The sequence below is a fragment of the Salvelinus sp. IW2-2015 genome, linkage group LG1 (genome assembly GCF_002910315.2).
Source record: "Salvelinus sp. IW2-2015 linkage group LG1, ASM291031v2, whole genome shotgun sequence".
Taxonomy (NCBI): Eukaryota; Metazoa; Chordata; class Actinopteri; order Salmoniformes; family Salmonidae; genus Salvelinus; species Salvelinus sp. IW2-2015.
This window is the reverse complement of record NC_036838.1, coordinates 41,880,927-41,897,792: the sequence shown is the minus strand read 5'-3', so window position 1 is coordinate 41,897,792 and position 16,866 is coordinate 41,880,927. Positions and strand designations below refer to the sequence as shown.

Sequence of the window (16,866 nt, the reverse complement as noted above, 5' to 3'; positions counted from 1 at the left end):
ACACCACACACAACACACACAACACACACACCACACACACACACACACACCACACACACACACCACACAACACACACACACACACACACACACACACACACACCACACACACAGTTTCGATGCAGTGGTGTGTGATCAACGTCATCCCTATCCATGGCTGTATATTTTCCTCCCACTCAGGACTTTAAAGACTGCACTTAACAGAAGTAGACTACTCCAGAAGATCTCAGGCAACTAGCGTGCTGTGAGAAAGCTGAATGATGAAAGAAAAACACAGTTGTCATCCCCACATACTTCCTTACATGAGATTATTTTGCATTGTGGCGGCTGGATGGCATATCTCGTAAAGTGAGATGCAGACAAACAGGATATGTTCATATCTCATTTCTCTCTCTCTTGTGTTATTTTCCAGCTTGTCCATCGGCCTTCTTCAAGCCTATACAGGTGATGCATCCTGCATGCAGTGTCAATCAACAGCCGTACACCAATGAAGGAGCCACTAACTGTGTGTGCCGCAACGGTTACTATCGCACCGACTCAGATCCCATCCAGATGCCCTGCACAAGTACGTACTGTCAACTAAATGCACACACAGAAACACATACATGCACACTCGCACACTCACACTCTTTTAATTTCACACCCTGAGGAACTGACAGGAATCAGAAATCAAAGGATACCACAGCCTCTCTGAGCACAAACAGTCCGGTCAGAGAGGAGTCCTTCACATACCACCAGCACTGACATGCTCATAGAGCCCATGCCAACAGGTCTGGCCCAACACACAGGCCACCCTCCCTCCTCACATCACAGAGCCCTGCTGCCCTCAGCCAAAGCAGAGGTTACTGGGCCAGGCATGCAGCATTGTAAGGGAACAGACGGAGAGAATAGCCTGGGCCAATATTCCTCTTGTCATGCCAATGAAGCCATTTAAATTGGAATTTGTGGTTGACGGAGGGCTAAGAAAGAGAAAGAAAGAGTGAGGGAAATACAGAAACAGAGAGAGAGAGAGGAATATGCAGTATATACAGTGTGCTAAGAAAAGAGTAAGGGGGAGAGAGGAGAGACAGGGGGAAGAGAAGAAGTGAAGAGAGAGGGAAGAGAAGAAGAGAAGAGAGAGACAGCTCCTTTCACCACCCTGGCAGTTTTTTTTATCTGTGAAAGGAGAGGGAGAGAAAGATTTGAGCGCTTCCAACAAAGGAGATTTGCATAAGCCCGGCTCTGGACAGAGCAAGCTGAATGAGAAAGCAGCGTCACGTCGCTGGTATTAAACACAGCGGGCCCGGGCTGATTAAAGAAGGGAAACGGGCCCATTCGAGTGGCCGCGAGCTAACTGGGCCATTAGCTGCCCATCCCAACCCTCCCCAGGAAGGAGATGATGTTTTACGAGGCTGTTTCGCATGATAGAGAGACACAGACAGACAGAGGGCCTCGATGGGCACTGCTCCAGGCCTGGAAGTCCTTAATGGAGCCAATTAAAAGGGCGGTTAAATAAGTGATCAATTCAGGTTTAGGAGTTTGTGGGCGGGGGGAATTTCCTTGTTTATCTCATTAGCCCTGGAGAGAGCATCCTCCCTAATTAGCTGCACATGCCCGTAAAAGATAAACAGTACTCATTGTACATTTGTTTGGGCTGTCAGTCAAATGTGATTGCCATGGGGAATGTTTCTTTCAACCAGTGATGCCTCTATAAGAAGTGGTTGTGTTTGAGGAACAGTCACTTTCTCTGTCTTGCAGTACGTCTACTTGGTGCTCTGCTGTACATAACTAACGGATTGAAACAGAAACATGTGGCATAATGGACATCAAAAGTCACCTCATGTTGAAGATCAGTGTGTTTAAATGGGCATCCTATTAAGTTGAGCATACCAGGCAAAGACCTCAAAGAGACTGTGCTCTATTTGTGGGCGTGTGGGTTCTCTCTTCTCCAGTGAAGGAGTTATTTGAGTAGAGTGATACTGGCTCTGGTATTCTCACCCCCAGAACTCCAAGGACACAGGAAACATAATTCCCCTGCCAACATCTAAATGAAATGTCATGAAGTAGTCTTTTGACTGACTAGAGTAGATTGAGTCCCTATCATTTTCTCCACATTTTTTTCTTTCACCTCAAGTCTGTAGGCAAACCATAGTCTACATATGAGACTTCTGTCAGTACTTCTCACATTCCATACAGAAACCAACTAAGATGTTGACTGTATATTGTCTGTGTTTTCTCAGCGGTGCCGTCTGCTCCTCAGAATGTTCTGTCCATCGTGAATGAGACGTCTCTGATGCTGGAGTGCAGCATCCTAGGGAGTCAGGTGGTCGTGAGAACGTGGTCTTCAACATCATCTGTAAGAGCTGTGGAGGGGCCGGGGAGGCTGCACGCCGCTTGGCGACAACGTCCAGTTTGTACCCCGCCAGCTGGGTCTGACTGAGCCCCGGGTCTACATCAGTGACCGCTGGCCCACACACAGTACACCTTTGAGTGGCAGGCTGTCAACGGTGTCTCTGACCAGAGCCCCTACTCACCACAGTACTCCTCCGTCAACATCACAACCAACCAGGCTGGTGTGTACCCTTCCTTATGTTCTCTCTGTCTCTCTCTGTCTCTCTGTTCTCTCTGTCTCTCAATTAAATTACATTCAAATGGCTTTATTGGCTGGGGAAACATATGTTTACATTGCCAAAGCAAATGGAATAGACAATAAACAAAAGAGAAATAAACAATCAGTTAACATTATACTCAATGTTCTCTCTTAGCTATGCACGTGCGCAGTCAAGGAGTAGTCAGCTCCCCGGGACTGCTGCGCAGAACAAATACTGTATCAGCCCACAGAGAGAAGCACCAGATTGAACTTCACTCAACTTCGAAGGTTTTCCCTATTAGTTAACACTATCAACGTTTTCCTTTACTGTGGCAATTGTTGTCAAATCAACGCAATATTAGCCACTTTCAATGCAACATCCCGAAACAAAACAAACTATGTAGGATATTTTGTTGTAGGCAGAATGCATCAGAGTAGGATTTCTATTGCATTGACACACACTACTCAACCTGTACTCTACACAGACTTGTGGGGCATCACCAATCAGAGCGCAGTAGGCCTATATACAAATAGACCATGGCCATATGATCTGTGCCATTTATTTACTTTGAACTGGACTGTGTATAGCTGTGGTCTTGAGTAGATGCACTTGTTCTGAGATCAAAGCAAGATCTGCATGTAGCCATGTGGGCACATTTGTTCATATTCTTTGCTAGGTAGTGAGTTATTGCCCAAATCTTCTTCTTAACGTCATCCCTATCCATGGCTGTATATTTTCCTCCCACTCAGGACTTTAAAGACTGCACTTAACAGGAAGTAGACTACTCCAGAAGATCTCAGGCAACTAGCGTGCTGTGAGCAAGCTGAATGATGAAAGAAAAACACAGTTGTCATCCCCACATACTTCCTTACATGTTTCGATGCAGTGGTGTGTGATCAACGTCATCCCTATCCATGGCTGTATATTTTCCTCCCACTCAGGACTTTAAAGACTGCACTTAACAGGAAGTAGACTACTCCAGAAGATCTCAGGCAACTAGCGTGCTGTGAGCAAGCTGAATGATGAAAGAAAAACACAGTTGTCATCCCCACATACTTCCTTACATGAGATTATTTTGCATTGTGGCRGCTGGATGGCATATCTCGTAAAGTGAGATGCAGACAAACAGGAATATGTTCATATCTCATTTCTCTCTCTCTTGTGTTATTTTTCCAGCTTGTCCATCGGCCTTCTTCAAGCCTATACAGGGTGATGCATCCTGCATGCAGTGTCCAATCAACAGCCGTACCACCAATGAAGGAGCCACTAACTGTGTGTGCCGCAACGGTTACTATCGCACCGACTCAGATCCCATCCAGATGCCCTGCACAAGTACGTACTGTCAACTAAATGCACACACAGAAACACATACATGCACACTCGCACACTCACACTCTTTTAATTTCACACCCTGAGGAACTGACAGGAATCAGAAATCAAAGGATACCACAGCCTCTCTGAGCACAAACAGTCCGGTCAGAGAGGAGTCCTTCACATACACCCAGCACTGACATGCTCATAGAGCCCATGCCAACAGGTCTGGCCCAACACACAGGCCACCCTCCCYTCCTCACATCACAGAGCCCTGCTGCCCTCAGCCAAAGCAGAGGTTACTGGGCCAGGCCATRCAGCATTGTAAGGGAACAGACGGAGAGAATAGCCTGGGCCAATATTCCTCTTGTCATGCCAATGAAGCCATTTAAATTGGAATTTGTGGTTGACGGAGGGTCTAAGAAAAGAGAAAGAAAGAGTGAGGGAAATACAGAAACAGAKAGAGAGAGAGGAATATGCAGTATATACAGTGTGCTAAGAAAAGAGTAAGGGGGAGAGAGGAGAGACAGGGGGAAGAGAAGAAGTGAGAGAGAGGGAAGAGAAGAAGAGAAGAGAGACAGCTCCTTTCACCACCCTGGCAGTTTTTTTTATCTGTGAAAGGGAGAGGGAGAGAAAGATTTGAGCGCTTCCAACAAAGGAGATTTGCATAAGCCCGGCTCTGGGAGCAGAGCAGCTGAATGAGAAAGCAGCGTCACGTCGCTGGTATTAAACACAGCGGGCCCGGGCTGATTAAAGAAGGGAAACGGGCCCATTCGAGTGGCCCGCGAGCTAACTGGGGCCATTAGCTGCCCATCCCAACCCTCCCCAGGAAGGAGATGATGTTTACGAGGCTGTTTCGCATGATAGAGAGACACAGACAGACAGAGGGCCTCGATGGGCACTGCTCCAGGCCTGGAAGTCCCTTAATGGGAGCCAATTAAAAGGGCGGTTAAATAAGTGATCAATTCAGGTTTAGGAGTTTGTGGGCGGGGGGAATTTCCTTGTTTATCTCATTAGCCCTGGAGAGAGCATCCTCCCTAATTAGCTGCACATGCCCGTAAAAGATAAACAGTACTCATTGTACATTTGTTTGGGCTGTCAGTCAAATGTGATGCCATGGGGAATGTTWCTTTCAACCAGTGATGCCTCTATAAGAAGTGGTTGTGTTTGAGGAACAGTCACTTTCTCTGTCTTGCAGTACGTCTACTTGGTGCTCTGCTGTACATAACTAACGGATTGAAACAGAAACATGTGGCATAATGGACATCAAAAGTCACCTCATGTTGAAGATCAGTGTGTTTAAATGGGCATCCTATTAAGTTGAGCATACCAGGCAAAGACCTCAAAGAGACTGTGCTCTATTTGTGGGCGTGTGGGTTCTCTCTTCTCCAGTGAAGGAGTTATTTGAGTAGAGTGATACTGGCTCTGGTATTCTCACCCCCCAGAACTCCAAGGACACAGGAAACATAATTCCCCTGCCAACATCTAAATGAAATGTCATGAAGTAGTGCTTTTGAACTGACTAGAGTAGATTGAGTCCCTATCATTTCTCCACATTTTTTTCTTTCACCTCAAGTCTGTAGGCAAACCATAGTCTACATATGAGACTTCTGTCAGTACTTCTCACATTCCATACAGAAACCAACTAAGATGTTGACTGTATATTGTCTGTGTTTCTCCAGCGGTGCCGTCTGCTCCTCAGAATGTTCTGTCCATCGTGAATGAGACGTCTCTGATGCTGGAGTGGCAGCATCCTAGGGAGTCAGGTGGTCGTGAGGACGTGGTCTTCAACATCATCTGTAAGAGCTGTGGAGGGGGCCGGGGAGGCTGCACGCGCTGTGGCGACAACGTCCAGTTTGTACCCCGCCAGCTGGGTCTGACTGAGCCCCGGGTCTACATCAGTGACCTGCTGGCCCACACACAGTACACCTTTGAGGTGCAGGCCGTCAACGGTGTCTCTGACCAGAGCCCCTACTCACCACAGTACTCCTCCGTCAACATCACAACCAACCAGGCTGGTGTGTAGACCCTTCCTTATGTTCTCTCTGTCTCTCTCTGTCTCTCTCTGTCTCTCTGTCTCTCAATTAAATTACATTCAAATGGCTTTATTGGCTGGGGAAACATATGTTTACATTGCCAAAGCAAATGGAATAGACAATAAACAAAAGAGAAATAAACAATCAGTTAACATTATACTCAATGTTCTCTCTTAGCTATGCACGTGCGCAGTCAAGGAGTAGTCGCGAGACTGCCGCGCAGCTCCCCCGGGACTGCTGCGCAGAACAAATACTGTATCAGCCCACAGAGAGAAGCACCAGATTGAACTTCACTCAACTTTCGAAGGTTTTCCCTATTAGTTAACACTATCAACGTTTCYCTTTACTGTGGCAATTGTGATCAAATCAACGCAATATTAGCCACTTTCAATGCAACATCCCGAAACAAAACAAACTATGTARGATATTTTGTTGTAGGCAGAATGCATCAGAGTAGGATTCTATTGCATTGACACACACTACTCAACCTGTACTCTACACAGACTTGTGCGGCATCACCAATCAGAGCTGCAGTAGGCCTATATACAAATAGACCATGGCCATATGGATCTGTGCCATTTACTTTGAACTGGACTGTGTTTATAGCTGTGGTCTTGAGTAGATGCACTTGTTCTGAGATCAAAGCAAGATCTGCATGTAGCCATGTGGGCACATTTTGTTCATATTCTTTGCTAGTTAGTGAGTTATTAGCCCAGTTATAGATCATTTGTAGTCAGCAATAGGGGAGGGACTGCTTCCTACAAGAGCACAAAACATGTACATTCCTAGACATCTTTGAAAAGCGAGTCAGGTAAAGAGCTTTTTTTATGTCTTAAAGGGGCAGTGTTGAATAAGAGAGACATGCTTGAATAATCTAAGTAGCCAATAAGCAGAGGTTAGCATAATTTGTCTGATTCGCTGTAATAATGGTATGAGAATAATAATGCATGTTATTTTGTAAAGTGGTTTCTTGCATCAACCCCGTTTTCAGTCACCTCCTTGTCTGAAGGACAAGTGGATAAACAGGTTAATGTCCAGCCCTGCATGTTTTCCCCCCCAAAAGTCTCATGGAATGTTGGCCTGCATTGAACACAACACATTGGCTGCTACTGTAGGCTSAATGATGGAACAGAGATTTCCATGTTAAAATGTTATGGGATGCATTTCTCCATTGTTTTTGATGGTAGGCCACTCTGGTAGGCCTACATTATGATCAAATAGCYACAGTAGCCTACTTGGCCACTGTTAAAACTGTAACTTAAAGCGGGTACAGCCTCAGTGATCACAGTAAATGCGCGCTGAAAGTTGCACAGATTTTCACAATGTTCAAGTTTGCGCTCAGCGGACCTGAAATTTGCTCAGTGCCGAGAAAATTCGAGGGAACATTGATTACTGTCACAAAAGTTTAAAAAATATTATAGACATTTCAAATGTTATATTATTGGCTATGTACAATGTGTAACAATGTACAAATAGTTGAAGTACGAAAGGGAAAATAAATAATCAGATAAATATTGGTGGTATTTGTAATGTTTGTGCTCCAGTGGTTGCCCTTTTCTCATGGCAACGGGCCACAAATCTTGCTGCTGTGATTGCACACTGCGGTATTTCGCATAACAGATATGGGAGTTTATCAATGTTTGATTTGTTTTCACATTCTTTGCGAGTCTGTGTGAGCTTTGGGAAATATGTGTCTCTAATGTGGTCATACGTTTGGCAGGAGGTTAGTAAGTGTAGCTCACTTTCAACCTCAATTTGTGGGCAGTGGGCACAATAGCCTGTCTTCTCTCTGTCTGTCTCTGTCTCTCTTGCGCACAACACACACACACACAACACACACACACACCACAACACACACAACACACACACACACACACACACACACCACACACACACCACACACACACACACAACACACCACACACACACACACACAACGACACACACAAAATGATGCAGTCTAACTTTTCTCTAGTGTGGAGTCAGTATGCAGATCCGTTCTAAATCGAAGAGAGGGACTGTTGATGATGTCTCAGGCAGGGTTTGATGCCTGTTGGTCCTCAGAGTGTGAGCTATCAGGCTCTCAGACAGAGTAGCTGAGTGAGCACTACTTCCCTCACTACTTTCCCTCCCCTGACTGCTGCTCTGATTATAGTCGTAACATCTCAGCCCTTACTTTATCCACCCACTCAGTTCTAATCTTATTGAAGCTTATAAAGTCTTTGGTAATTGCCTTGAATTCACTGTGATCCCCATCCCTCTATGAGTTACATTATAACTGCACCCAAAACAGTAATGGACGATTAGTAAGAGCCACTGTCTTTCCGTGAATAATAACATTTAATCAAAAACAGGTCTGTGTGATTGGCCTACCTTTTTCATCTTTGGGATCTTGGAGGAACATGCTCCAATCACTGGCTGTCTCCTGTAACTATGGTAGCTGTGCATGTTTCCACTGTGTGCTTTGTGTTGCACATGACTGCGCCTCCATTATTTCATCCAAGCAGCAGCATTGATTTGCTCTTAATTGTCTGTATGAAACGCATCATTTGTGTGCCAGGCTGTGCTGCCTGAGCACTGATGACTGGGGATACGAGCTACAGGCTTATCTACGCCATGGCTTTGTGTTCCTGTTGGCAGTATGCGTAAGTGCCTGTCATCTCTCATCTGACTGGACTGAGGGGAGCCTTCTATGGCTGGGCTCCCAAAGCCTATGTTACTGTGCATTATTAAAGTGGACATATGCTGTGTCAACTATACAACTTCCTCCTTTACCTCCTACTTTAGTTCTTAAGCTGATGTGACTCGCTATGATTCAAGCGAGGGAGTTTGCAGAGATGCAAGGAAGATCTAAGGTAGTAAAGAGGCAGAAACAGTTATGCATTTTGTGGAATACAGTATATCAGTGGGGAGAACAAGTATTTGATACACTGCCGATTTTGCAGGTTTTCCTACTTAACAAGCATGTAGAGGTCTGTAATTTTTATCATAGGTACACTTCAACTGTGAGAGCGGAATCTAAAACAAAAATCCAGAAAATCACATTGTATGATTTTTAAATAATAATTTGCATTTTTTGCATGACATAAGTATTGATCACCTACCAACCAGTAGAATTCCGGCTCTCACAGACCTGTTAGTTTTTTAAGAAGCCCTCCTGTTTCTCCACTCATTACCTGTATTAACTGCACCTGTTTGAACTCGTTACCTGTATAAAAGACACCTGTCCACACTCAATCAAACAGATTCCAACCTCTCCACAATGGCCAAGACCAGAGAGCTGTGTAAGGACATCAGGATAGAATTGTAGACCTGACAAGGCTGGGATGGGCTACAGGACAATAGGCAAGCAGCTTGGTGAGAAGGAAACAACTGTTGGCGCAATTAATTAGAAAATGGAAGAAGTTCAAGATGACGGTCAATCACCCTCGGTCTGGGGCTCCATGCAAGATTTCACCTCGTGGGCATCAATGATCATGAGGAAGGTGAGGGATCAGCCCAGAACTACACGGCAGGACCTGGTCAATGCCCTGAAGAGAGCTGGGACCACAGTCTCAAAAGAAAACCATTAGTACACACTACGCCGTCATGGATTAAATCCTGCAGCGCACGCAAGGTCCCCTGCTTAAGCCAGTGCATGTCCAGGCCTGTCTGAATTGCCAATGACCATCTGGATGACCAGAGGAGGAATGGGAGAAGGTCATGTGTCTGATGAGACAAAATAGAGCTTTTTGGTCTAACTCCACTCACCGTGTTTGGAGGAAGAAGAAGTATGATAACAACCCCAAGAACACCATCCAACCGTGAAGCATGGAGGTGGAAACATCAATTCTTTGGGAGATGCTTTTTGCAAAGGGAAAGGACGACTGCACCGTATTGAGGGAGGATGGATTTGGCCATGTATCCGAGATCTTGGCCAACACCTCTTCCTCAGTAAGAGCATTGAAGATGGGTCGTGGCTGGGTCTTCCAGCATGACAACCGACACGAAGCACACAGCCATGCAACTAAGGAGTGGCTCCGTAAAGCATCTCAAGGTCCTGGAGTGGCCTAGCCAGTCTCCAGACCTGAACCAATAGAAAATCTTTGGAGGGAGCTGAACGTCCGTATTGCCCAGCGACAGCCCCGAAACCTGAAGGATTCTGGAGAAGATCTGTAGGGAGGAGTGGGCCAAAATCCTCTGCTGCAGTGTGTGCAAACCTAGTCAAGAACTACAGGAAACGTATGATCTCTGTAATTGCAAACAAAGGTTTCTGTACCAAATATTAAGTTCTGCTTTTCTGATGTATCAAATACTTATGTCATGCAATAAAATGCAAATTAATTACTTAAAAATCATACAATGTGATTTTCTGGATTTTTGTTTTAGATTCCGTCTCTCATAGTTGAAGTGTACCTATGATAAAAATTACAGACCTCTACATGCTTTGTAAGTAGGAAAACCTGCAAAATCGGCAGTGTATCAAATACTTGTTCTCCCCACTGTAATGTATTATTAATCAAATGGCCACCCGGACTATTTACACTGCTGCTACTCACTGTTTATTAATCTATGCATAGTCACTCACGCCTACCTACATGTACAAATTACCTTGACTGACTGTACACTGTCACGCCTGACCGTAGAAGAGCTTTTATGTCTCTATTTTGGTTTGGTCAGGGTGTGATTTGGGTGGGCATTCTATGTTCCCTTTTCCTATGATTGGTATTTCTGTGTGTTTGGCAGGGTGTGGTTCTCAAATCAGAGGCAGCTGTCTATTGTTGTCTCTGACTTGAGAACCATACTTAGGTTGCCTTTTCCCACCTGTATTTGTGGGTAGTTGTCTATGTGTAGTTGCATGTCAGCACTCGGTTTAAATAGCTTCACGTTCGTTTTGTTGTTTTGTTAGTTTGTTTAGTGTTTATTCGATTATTAAAGAAGAATGTATTCAAATCACGCTGCGCCTTGGTCTCATCGTTATGACGAACGTGACATACGTTCGTCTGTAGCCTCGTCATTGTTATTTTATTGTGTTCCTTTTTTAATAATTTTTTACGTTTGTTAATTTGGTAAATATTTTCTTAATTCTTTCTTGAATTGCACTGTTGGTTAAGGGCTTGTAAGTAAGCATTTCACGGTAAGGTCTACTACACCTGTTGTATTCGGCGCATGTGACAAATAAAGTTGGATTTGATTTAATTTGATATGGGCGTCTCTCCGATGAATTAATATAACTGGCTAATTGAATGTTTGTATTGAAAGAACCACCTCTTTTTGATAGTGTGATAGTGAGTGGTTGTTGTGTGGGTTAATGAGGGACCTCAGAGTGCAGTAAAGCCTTTTAATGAGGCCCCTGCCTCAACTCTTCCTCACTGGGCCACATTAAGTCTGCCGCCCCTGCCCCAGCCTTCTCTACTACCCCTCCTGAACCCCCTTCCCCTGCCGTGGGGTCTTGGCGGAAATTGGGGGGCTCTGCGCCGTATCCACTGAAGTGGCCGTCACTTTGGATTACAGCGCCAGGGCTACCGTCAGAGAGAGTTGTGAAAGAGACTGAACTCTGGCTCACTCCCCCTCTTCCTGCCCTGTGACCAGCCTGGCTCTTGCCTGGGATAGAGAGGCAGAGTGCTGTGTGGTTCCACAGTGGGCTGGGGCTGGGGTCAATGGGACCAGGGGCCTGTAATTGCATCTGGTTTGGGAGGCTTGGAGGTTACATAAACATGTCACCCCTAATTAACAGAGCTGCCGTCGTACCCCCCCTTACGTTACGGAGAGAGAGAGAAAGTGTGTGTGTGTGTGTTTTTGTTAATCAGACACGTTTGGACCTAAAGCTGTACCAAGCATTTAGCTGCATCCGCAATAACATCTGCTAAACTGTGTTTGCAACCAATACAATTTGATTTGATTTGATTTTCAGGGGGGCGGGTGTTCCTTGAAAAAACAAATAAAAAAGTAAATTGGATGTGACTTGTGTGAATGTTTTTCTCTCATGTGAATGGCTCCCGTCCTCAGCTGTTGGGACTTGTTGACGAGGGGGAAATTAACAAGGTGTGAGGAGACGAAGGTAAAGTTCTCATTCACCACCCCCAATCAGCACATAACTATAGCTATAAACAATGATAAGAGAGASAGGGAGAGAGACAGAGAGAGAGACATAAAGAAACAGAAGGGGGTAGGTAGAGTGAAGAAAGGGGGAGGGCGTTAGAGGTCATTTGATGTGACCCTGAGGCAGCATGTCTGTGGCAGAGGAGGGGCGGCAGAACAGAGTGGGGAGTGTGTTTTGTGAGACACAAAGGTTKGATGATGACTTGACAAGCCCTCAGATGAGCGGTGATGCCTCAGTCTACCAACATACACAGAATACTTTCTGCAACCCTCTGGTAATACTATTAGATCTGGAATGTTAATACAGGAGTTGCTTGCCTGGGTTATATTGCTTTAGTGATTTATCTGCTGTGTGGCACGGGAGCAGCCTTAACAAGGCCTTATTGAGCAAAAACACTATGTTTTATAGAGGCTGTCTCCTCTGGGGCTGGAATGACACCCCTGGGCTGTGGGAAAGCACAGAAAACACCCACACACTTGTATAGGGGACAAACGGCTAAAGACAAAGCTAGCCTTTACCTTTCATTCATAAGGATTCATTTTTTATTTATTTTTCTTTCACCTTTATTTAACCAGGTAAGCTAGTTGAGAACAAGTTTTCATTTACAACTGCGACCTGGCCAAGATGAAGCAAAGCAGTGCGACACAAACAACAACACAGAGTTACACATGGAATAAACAAGCATACAGTCAATAACACAATAGAAGAAAAAGAAAGTCTATATACAGTGTGTGCAAATGGCGTGAGAAGGTAAGGCAATAAATAGGCCATAGTAGCGAAGTAATTACAATTTAGCAGATTAACACTGGAGTGATAGATGAGCAGATGATGATGTGCAAGTAGAGATACTGGTGTGCAAAAGAGCAGAAAAGTAAATAAAAACAATATGGGGATGAGGTAGGTAGATTGGGTGGGCTATTTACAGATGGACTATATACAGCTGCAGCGATCGGTTAGCTGCTCAGATAGCTGATGTTTAAAGTTAGTGAGGGAAATAGAAGTCTCCAGCTTCAGCGATTTTTGCAATTCATTCCAGTCACTGGCAGCAGAGAACTGGAAGGAAAGGCAACCAAAGGAGGTTTTGGCTTTGGGGATGACCAGTGAGATATACCTGCTGGAGCGCGTGCTACGGGGGGTGTTGTTATCGTGACCAGTGAGCTGAGATAAGGCAGAGCTTTACCTAGCATAGAATTACAGATGACCTGGAGCCAGTGGTGCTGGCAACGAATATGTAGCGAGGGCCAGCCAACTAGAGAATACAGGTCGCAGTGGTGGGTGGTATAAGGGGCTTTTGGTAACAAAACGGATGGCACTGTGATCGACTGCATCCAGTTTGCTGAGTAGTGTATTGGAAGCTATTTTGTAGATGACATCGCTGAAGTCCAGGATCTGTAAGATAGTCAGTTTTACTAGGGTAAGTTTGGCGGCGTGAGTGAAGGAGGCTTTGTTGCGAAATAGAAAGCCGATTCTAGATTTGATTTGGGATTGGAGATGTTTAATATGAGTCTGGAAGGAGAGTTTACAGTCTAGCCAGACACCTAGGTATTTGTAGTTGTCCAATATTCTAGGTCAGAACCGTTCAGAGTAGTGATGCTAGTCGGGCGGGCGGGTGTGGGCAGCAAACGGTTGAAAAGCATGCATTTGGTTTTACTAGCGTTTAAGAGCAGTTGGAGGCCACGGAAGGAGTGTTGTAGACATTGAAGCTCGTTGTGATTTGTTAACTTCTTATGGCTGAAGTCCCGTTAACGGGATCGATATGACAACAGCCAGTCGAGTGCAGGGCGCCATATTCAAAAAACAGAAATCTCATAATTAAATTCCTCAGACATTCATGTGTCTTATATCATTTTAAAGGTAATCTTGTTGTTAATCCCACAAAGTTCGTGATTTCAAATAGGCTTTTCAGCGAAAAGAACTACAAACGTTAGGTCTATGTTCGGTCACACAAAATTATGTTAGGTCACCACAAAACACAATAACCCAGCCATTTTGTCAGCTAAAGATAGCTTCACAAAAACCAGAATAGAGATAAAAAATGAATCACTAACCTTCGATTATTTTCATCAGATGACACTCATAGGACTTCATGTTACACAATACATGCATGTTTTGTTTGATTAAAGTCATATTTATATAAAAAAATCGGAGTTTACATTGAGGCAACTAGATTCACTAGTTGCAAAAAACATCAAGTGACTTTGCATAGCCCATCGTTTACAGAAATACTCATCATAAATATAGATGATAATACAAGTATACACATTGAATTATAGATATACCTCTCCTTAATGCAACCGCAGTGTCAGATTTCAAAAAAACTTGACGGAAAAATAAAGGCACGCTATAATCTGAGACGGCGCTCAAAAGTAAAATACCACAGCTGCAAAGATGGCATCACCATAAACAAGAAAATACGTTATAAATATTCCCTTACCTTTGATGATCTACACCAGAAAGCACACCAGGAATCCCAGGTCCACAATAAATGTTTGTTTTGTTCGAAAAAATCTGTTATTTATGTCCAATTGTTAGCGCGTTTGGTAAACATGTCCAAACGCTAATTCTGGTCAGCTTTATATCGGACAAAAATGTCAAAATGTGATATTACCGGTCGAAGAAACATTTCAAACTAAGTACAGAATCAATCATTAGGATGTTTTTAACATATAGCTTCAATAAAGTTCCAACCGGAACCGGAAGTTCCAAGTGGCTTCCATGAGGAAAAAGCATGATCAGAAAATGGCTGCTTGATGGACACATGACTGATTCTGCTATCATTCTCTCCCACAACATCATAGAAGTCTCATTATAATTTCTATTGATGGTTGACATCTAGTGGAACCCCTAGGCAGTGCACAATCATTCATAACTCAAGGGGATTTCATTGGGGACTCTGGTGAATACATACAAGCTCAGATTTCTGACTTCCTGTTTTGATTTCAACTCAGGATTTTGCCTGCCAATATGAGTTCTGTTAATCTCACAGACATAATTCAAACAGTTTTAGAAACTTTAGAGTGTTTTCTATCCAATACTAATAATAATATGCAAATATTAGGAACTATGACTGAGGAGCAGGCCATTTGATATGGGCACCTTTCATCCAAGCTACTCAATACTGCCCCTTCAGCCATAAGAAGTTAACACAGTGTCCAAAGAAGGGCCAGATGTATACATAATGGTGTCGTCTGCGTAGAGGTGGATCAGGGAATCGCCCGCAGCAAGAGCGACATTGTTGATATATTCAGAGAAAAGAGTCGGCCCGAGAATTGAACCCTGTGGTACAAATGAAGGTTAATCATTCATCACACACACATACAGTACACAATCTCTCTCTCGCTTGCTGTCTCTCTCTCTCTGTTAGCCCACATTCATCATTTAGGGGATAAAATGGTTGCTAAAACAATACCATCCCCCTCTGACTGTTTAATCAGACCCATCCCGACAGCTCATGTAATTTTGTCCTGAGCTCTAAAAGACAGAGGGACTGCTGGTCTAAGTTCACTTCACTACTCTGGTCCGACATATACACATGCACGCGCAAGCACACACACAAACACTCACACACATTCTGAAGGGCTGTTTGATTGAATGACAAACACAGACAAGCCCAACACCAGAGCTGTCAATGAGTGACCGATATGAGAGGAATTACTGTTATCACTGTGTCAGTCATGTCTGACGGGAAAGTCTTTTACACTACTCAAAAATATGTGTTTGGGGTGACTCACAATAAAAAAATATGATGAGCACATAGAATGTCGTGTCCCATTTTGTGTTGTCTTACAGGCAGTGAATCACATTTATTGTAGGTGCAGGGGTAGTCATATTTCAGCTCAATAGTGATTATCCTGGTTATCAGTAGTTACATTGTGGTAGCAGCAACAATATTCCCCCCTCCCTCAATCAAAACCATTAGCATTCTGCGTGGAACTTCCATGGAGCCCTGCAGTCGATGACGAAGACTTCCATATACCCATCTATGCTTCTTACTATGTTCTGTATAGTGTCTAGCTCTATTAAATTGTAGAGGACGTATTTGTTTAGGCATTTCATTAGCCCACGGTAAGCCAGGGAAGCTGCTGCTAATATGGGAAGGAAGGGGAGACTGAATTGGTTTCTTATCAAGTGAACAGCTCATTGTGGGACTGAATCCCATTACTCAGCTCAGGGGTGGCTGCTGTAATCTGGTGCACCACTATCATACAACTGGGGAAGATGTACCACTTCATTATCCCCCAAATTGCCAGGCCGTACTGTAACCAGTCCTCTAGGGACAAACTGTAACCAGGCCACTAGGGACGAACTGTAACCAGGCCACTAGGGACGAACTGTAACCAGGCCACAAGGGACGAACTGTGACCAGGCCACAAGGGACGAACTGTGACCAGACCACTAGGGGAGAACTGTAACGGCCTGGTTACAGTTCTCCCCTAGTGCCTGGTTACAGTTTTCCCCTAGTGGCCTGGTTAACAGTTCTCCCCTAGTGGCCTGGATACAGTTCTCCCCTAGTGGCCTGGTTACAGTTCGTCCCTGGTGGCCTCGTTACAGTTCGTCCCTAGTGGCCTGGTTACAGTTCGTCCCTAGTGGCCTGGTTACAGTTCTCCCTAGTGGTCTGGTTACAGTTCGTCCCTAGTGGTCTGGTTACAGTTCGTCCCTAGTGTCTGGTTACAGTTCGTCCCTAGTGGCCTGGTTACAGTTCTCCCTAGTGGTCTGGTTACAGTTTGTCCTAGTGGTCTGGTTACAGTTCTCCCCTAGTGGTCTGGTTACAGTTCTCCCCTAGTGGCCGGTTACAGTTCTCCCTAGTAGCCTGGTTACAGTTTGTCCCTAGTGGCCTGGTTACAGTTCTCCCCTATTGGCCTAGTTA

General features: G+C 44.6%; 1 protein-coding gene across 4 annotated transcripts in view; it reads left to right on the top strand.

Annotated features, from left to right (window-relative positions):
- The window catches only part of LOC111967748 (ephrin type-B receptor 2), a 154,471-nt gene that overhangs the window by 97,182 nt on the left and 40,423 nt on the right, over window positions 1–16,866 (top strand). For 3 of the 4 annotated variants that reach the window (XM_023993086.2, XM_023993095.2, XM_023993077.2), the window contains exons 4-5: window positions 3,747–3,902; window positions 5,564–5,899. In XM_023993086.2, the coding sequence (XP_023848854.1) occupies window positions 3,747–3,902; window positions 5,564–5,899 (492 nt within the window). The remainder of the gene's footprint in view (window positions 1–3,746; window positions 3,903–5,563; window positions 5,900–16,866) is intronic. The other variant, XM_070444950.1, reaches the window with a different exon arrangement.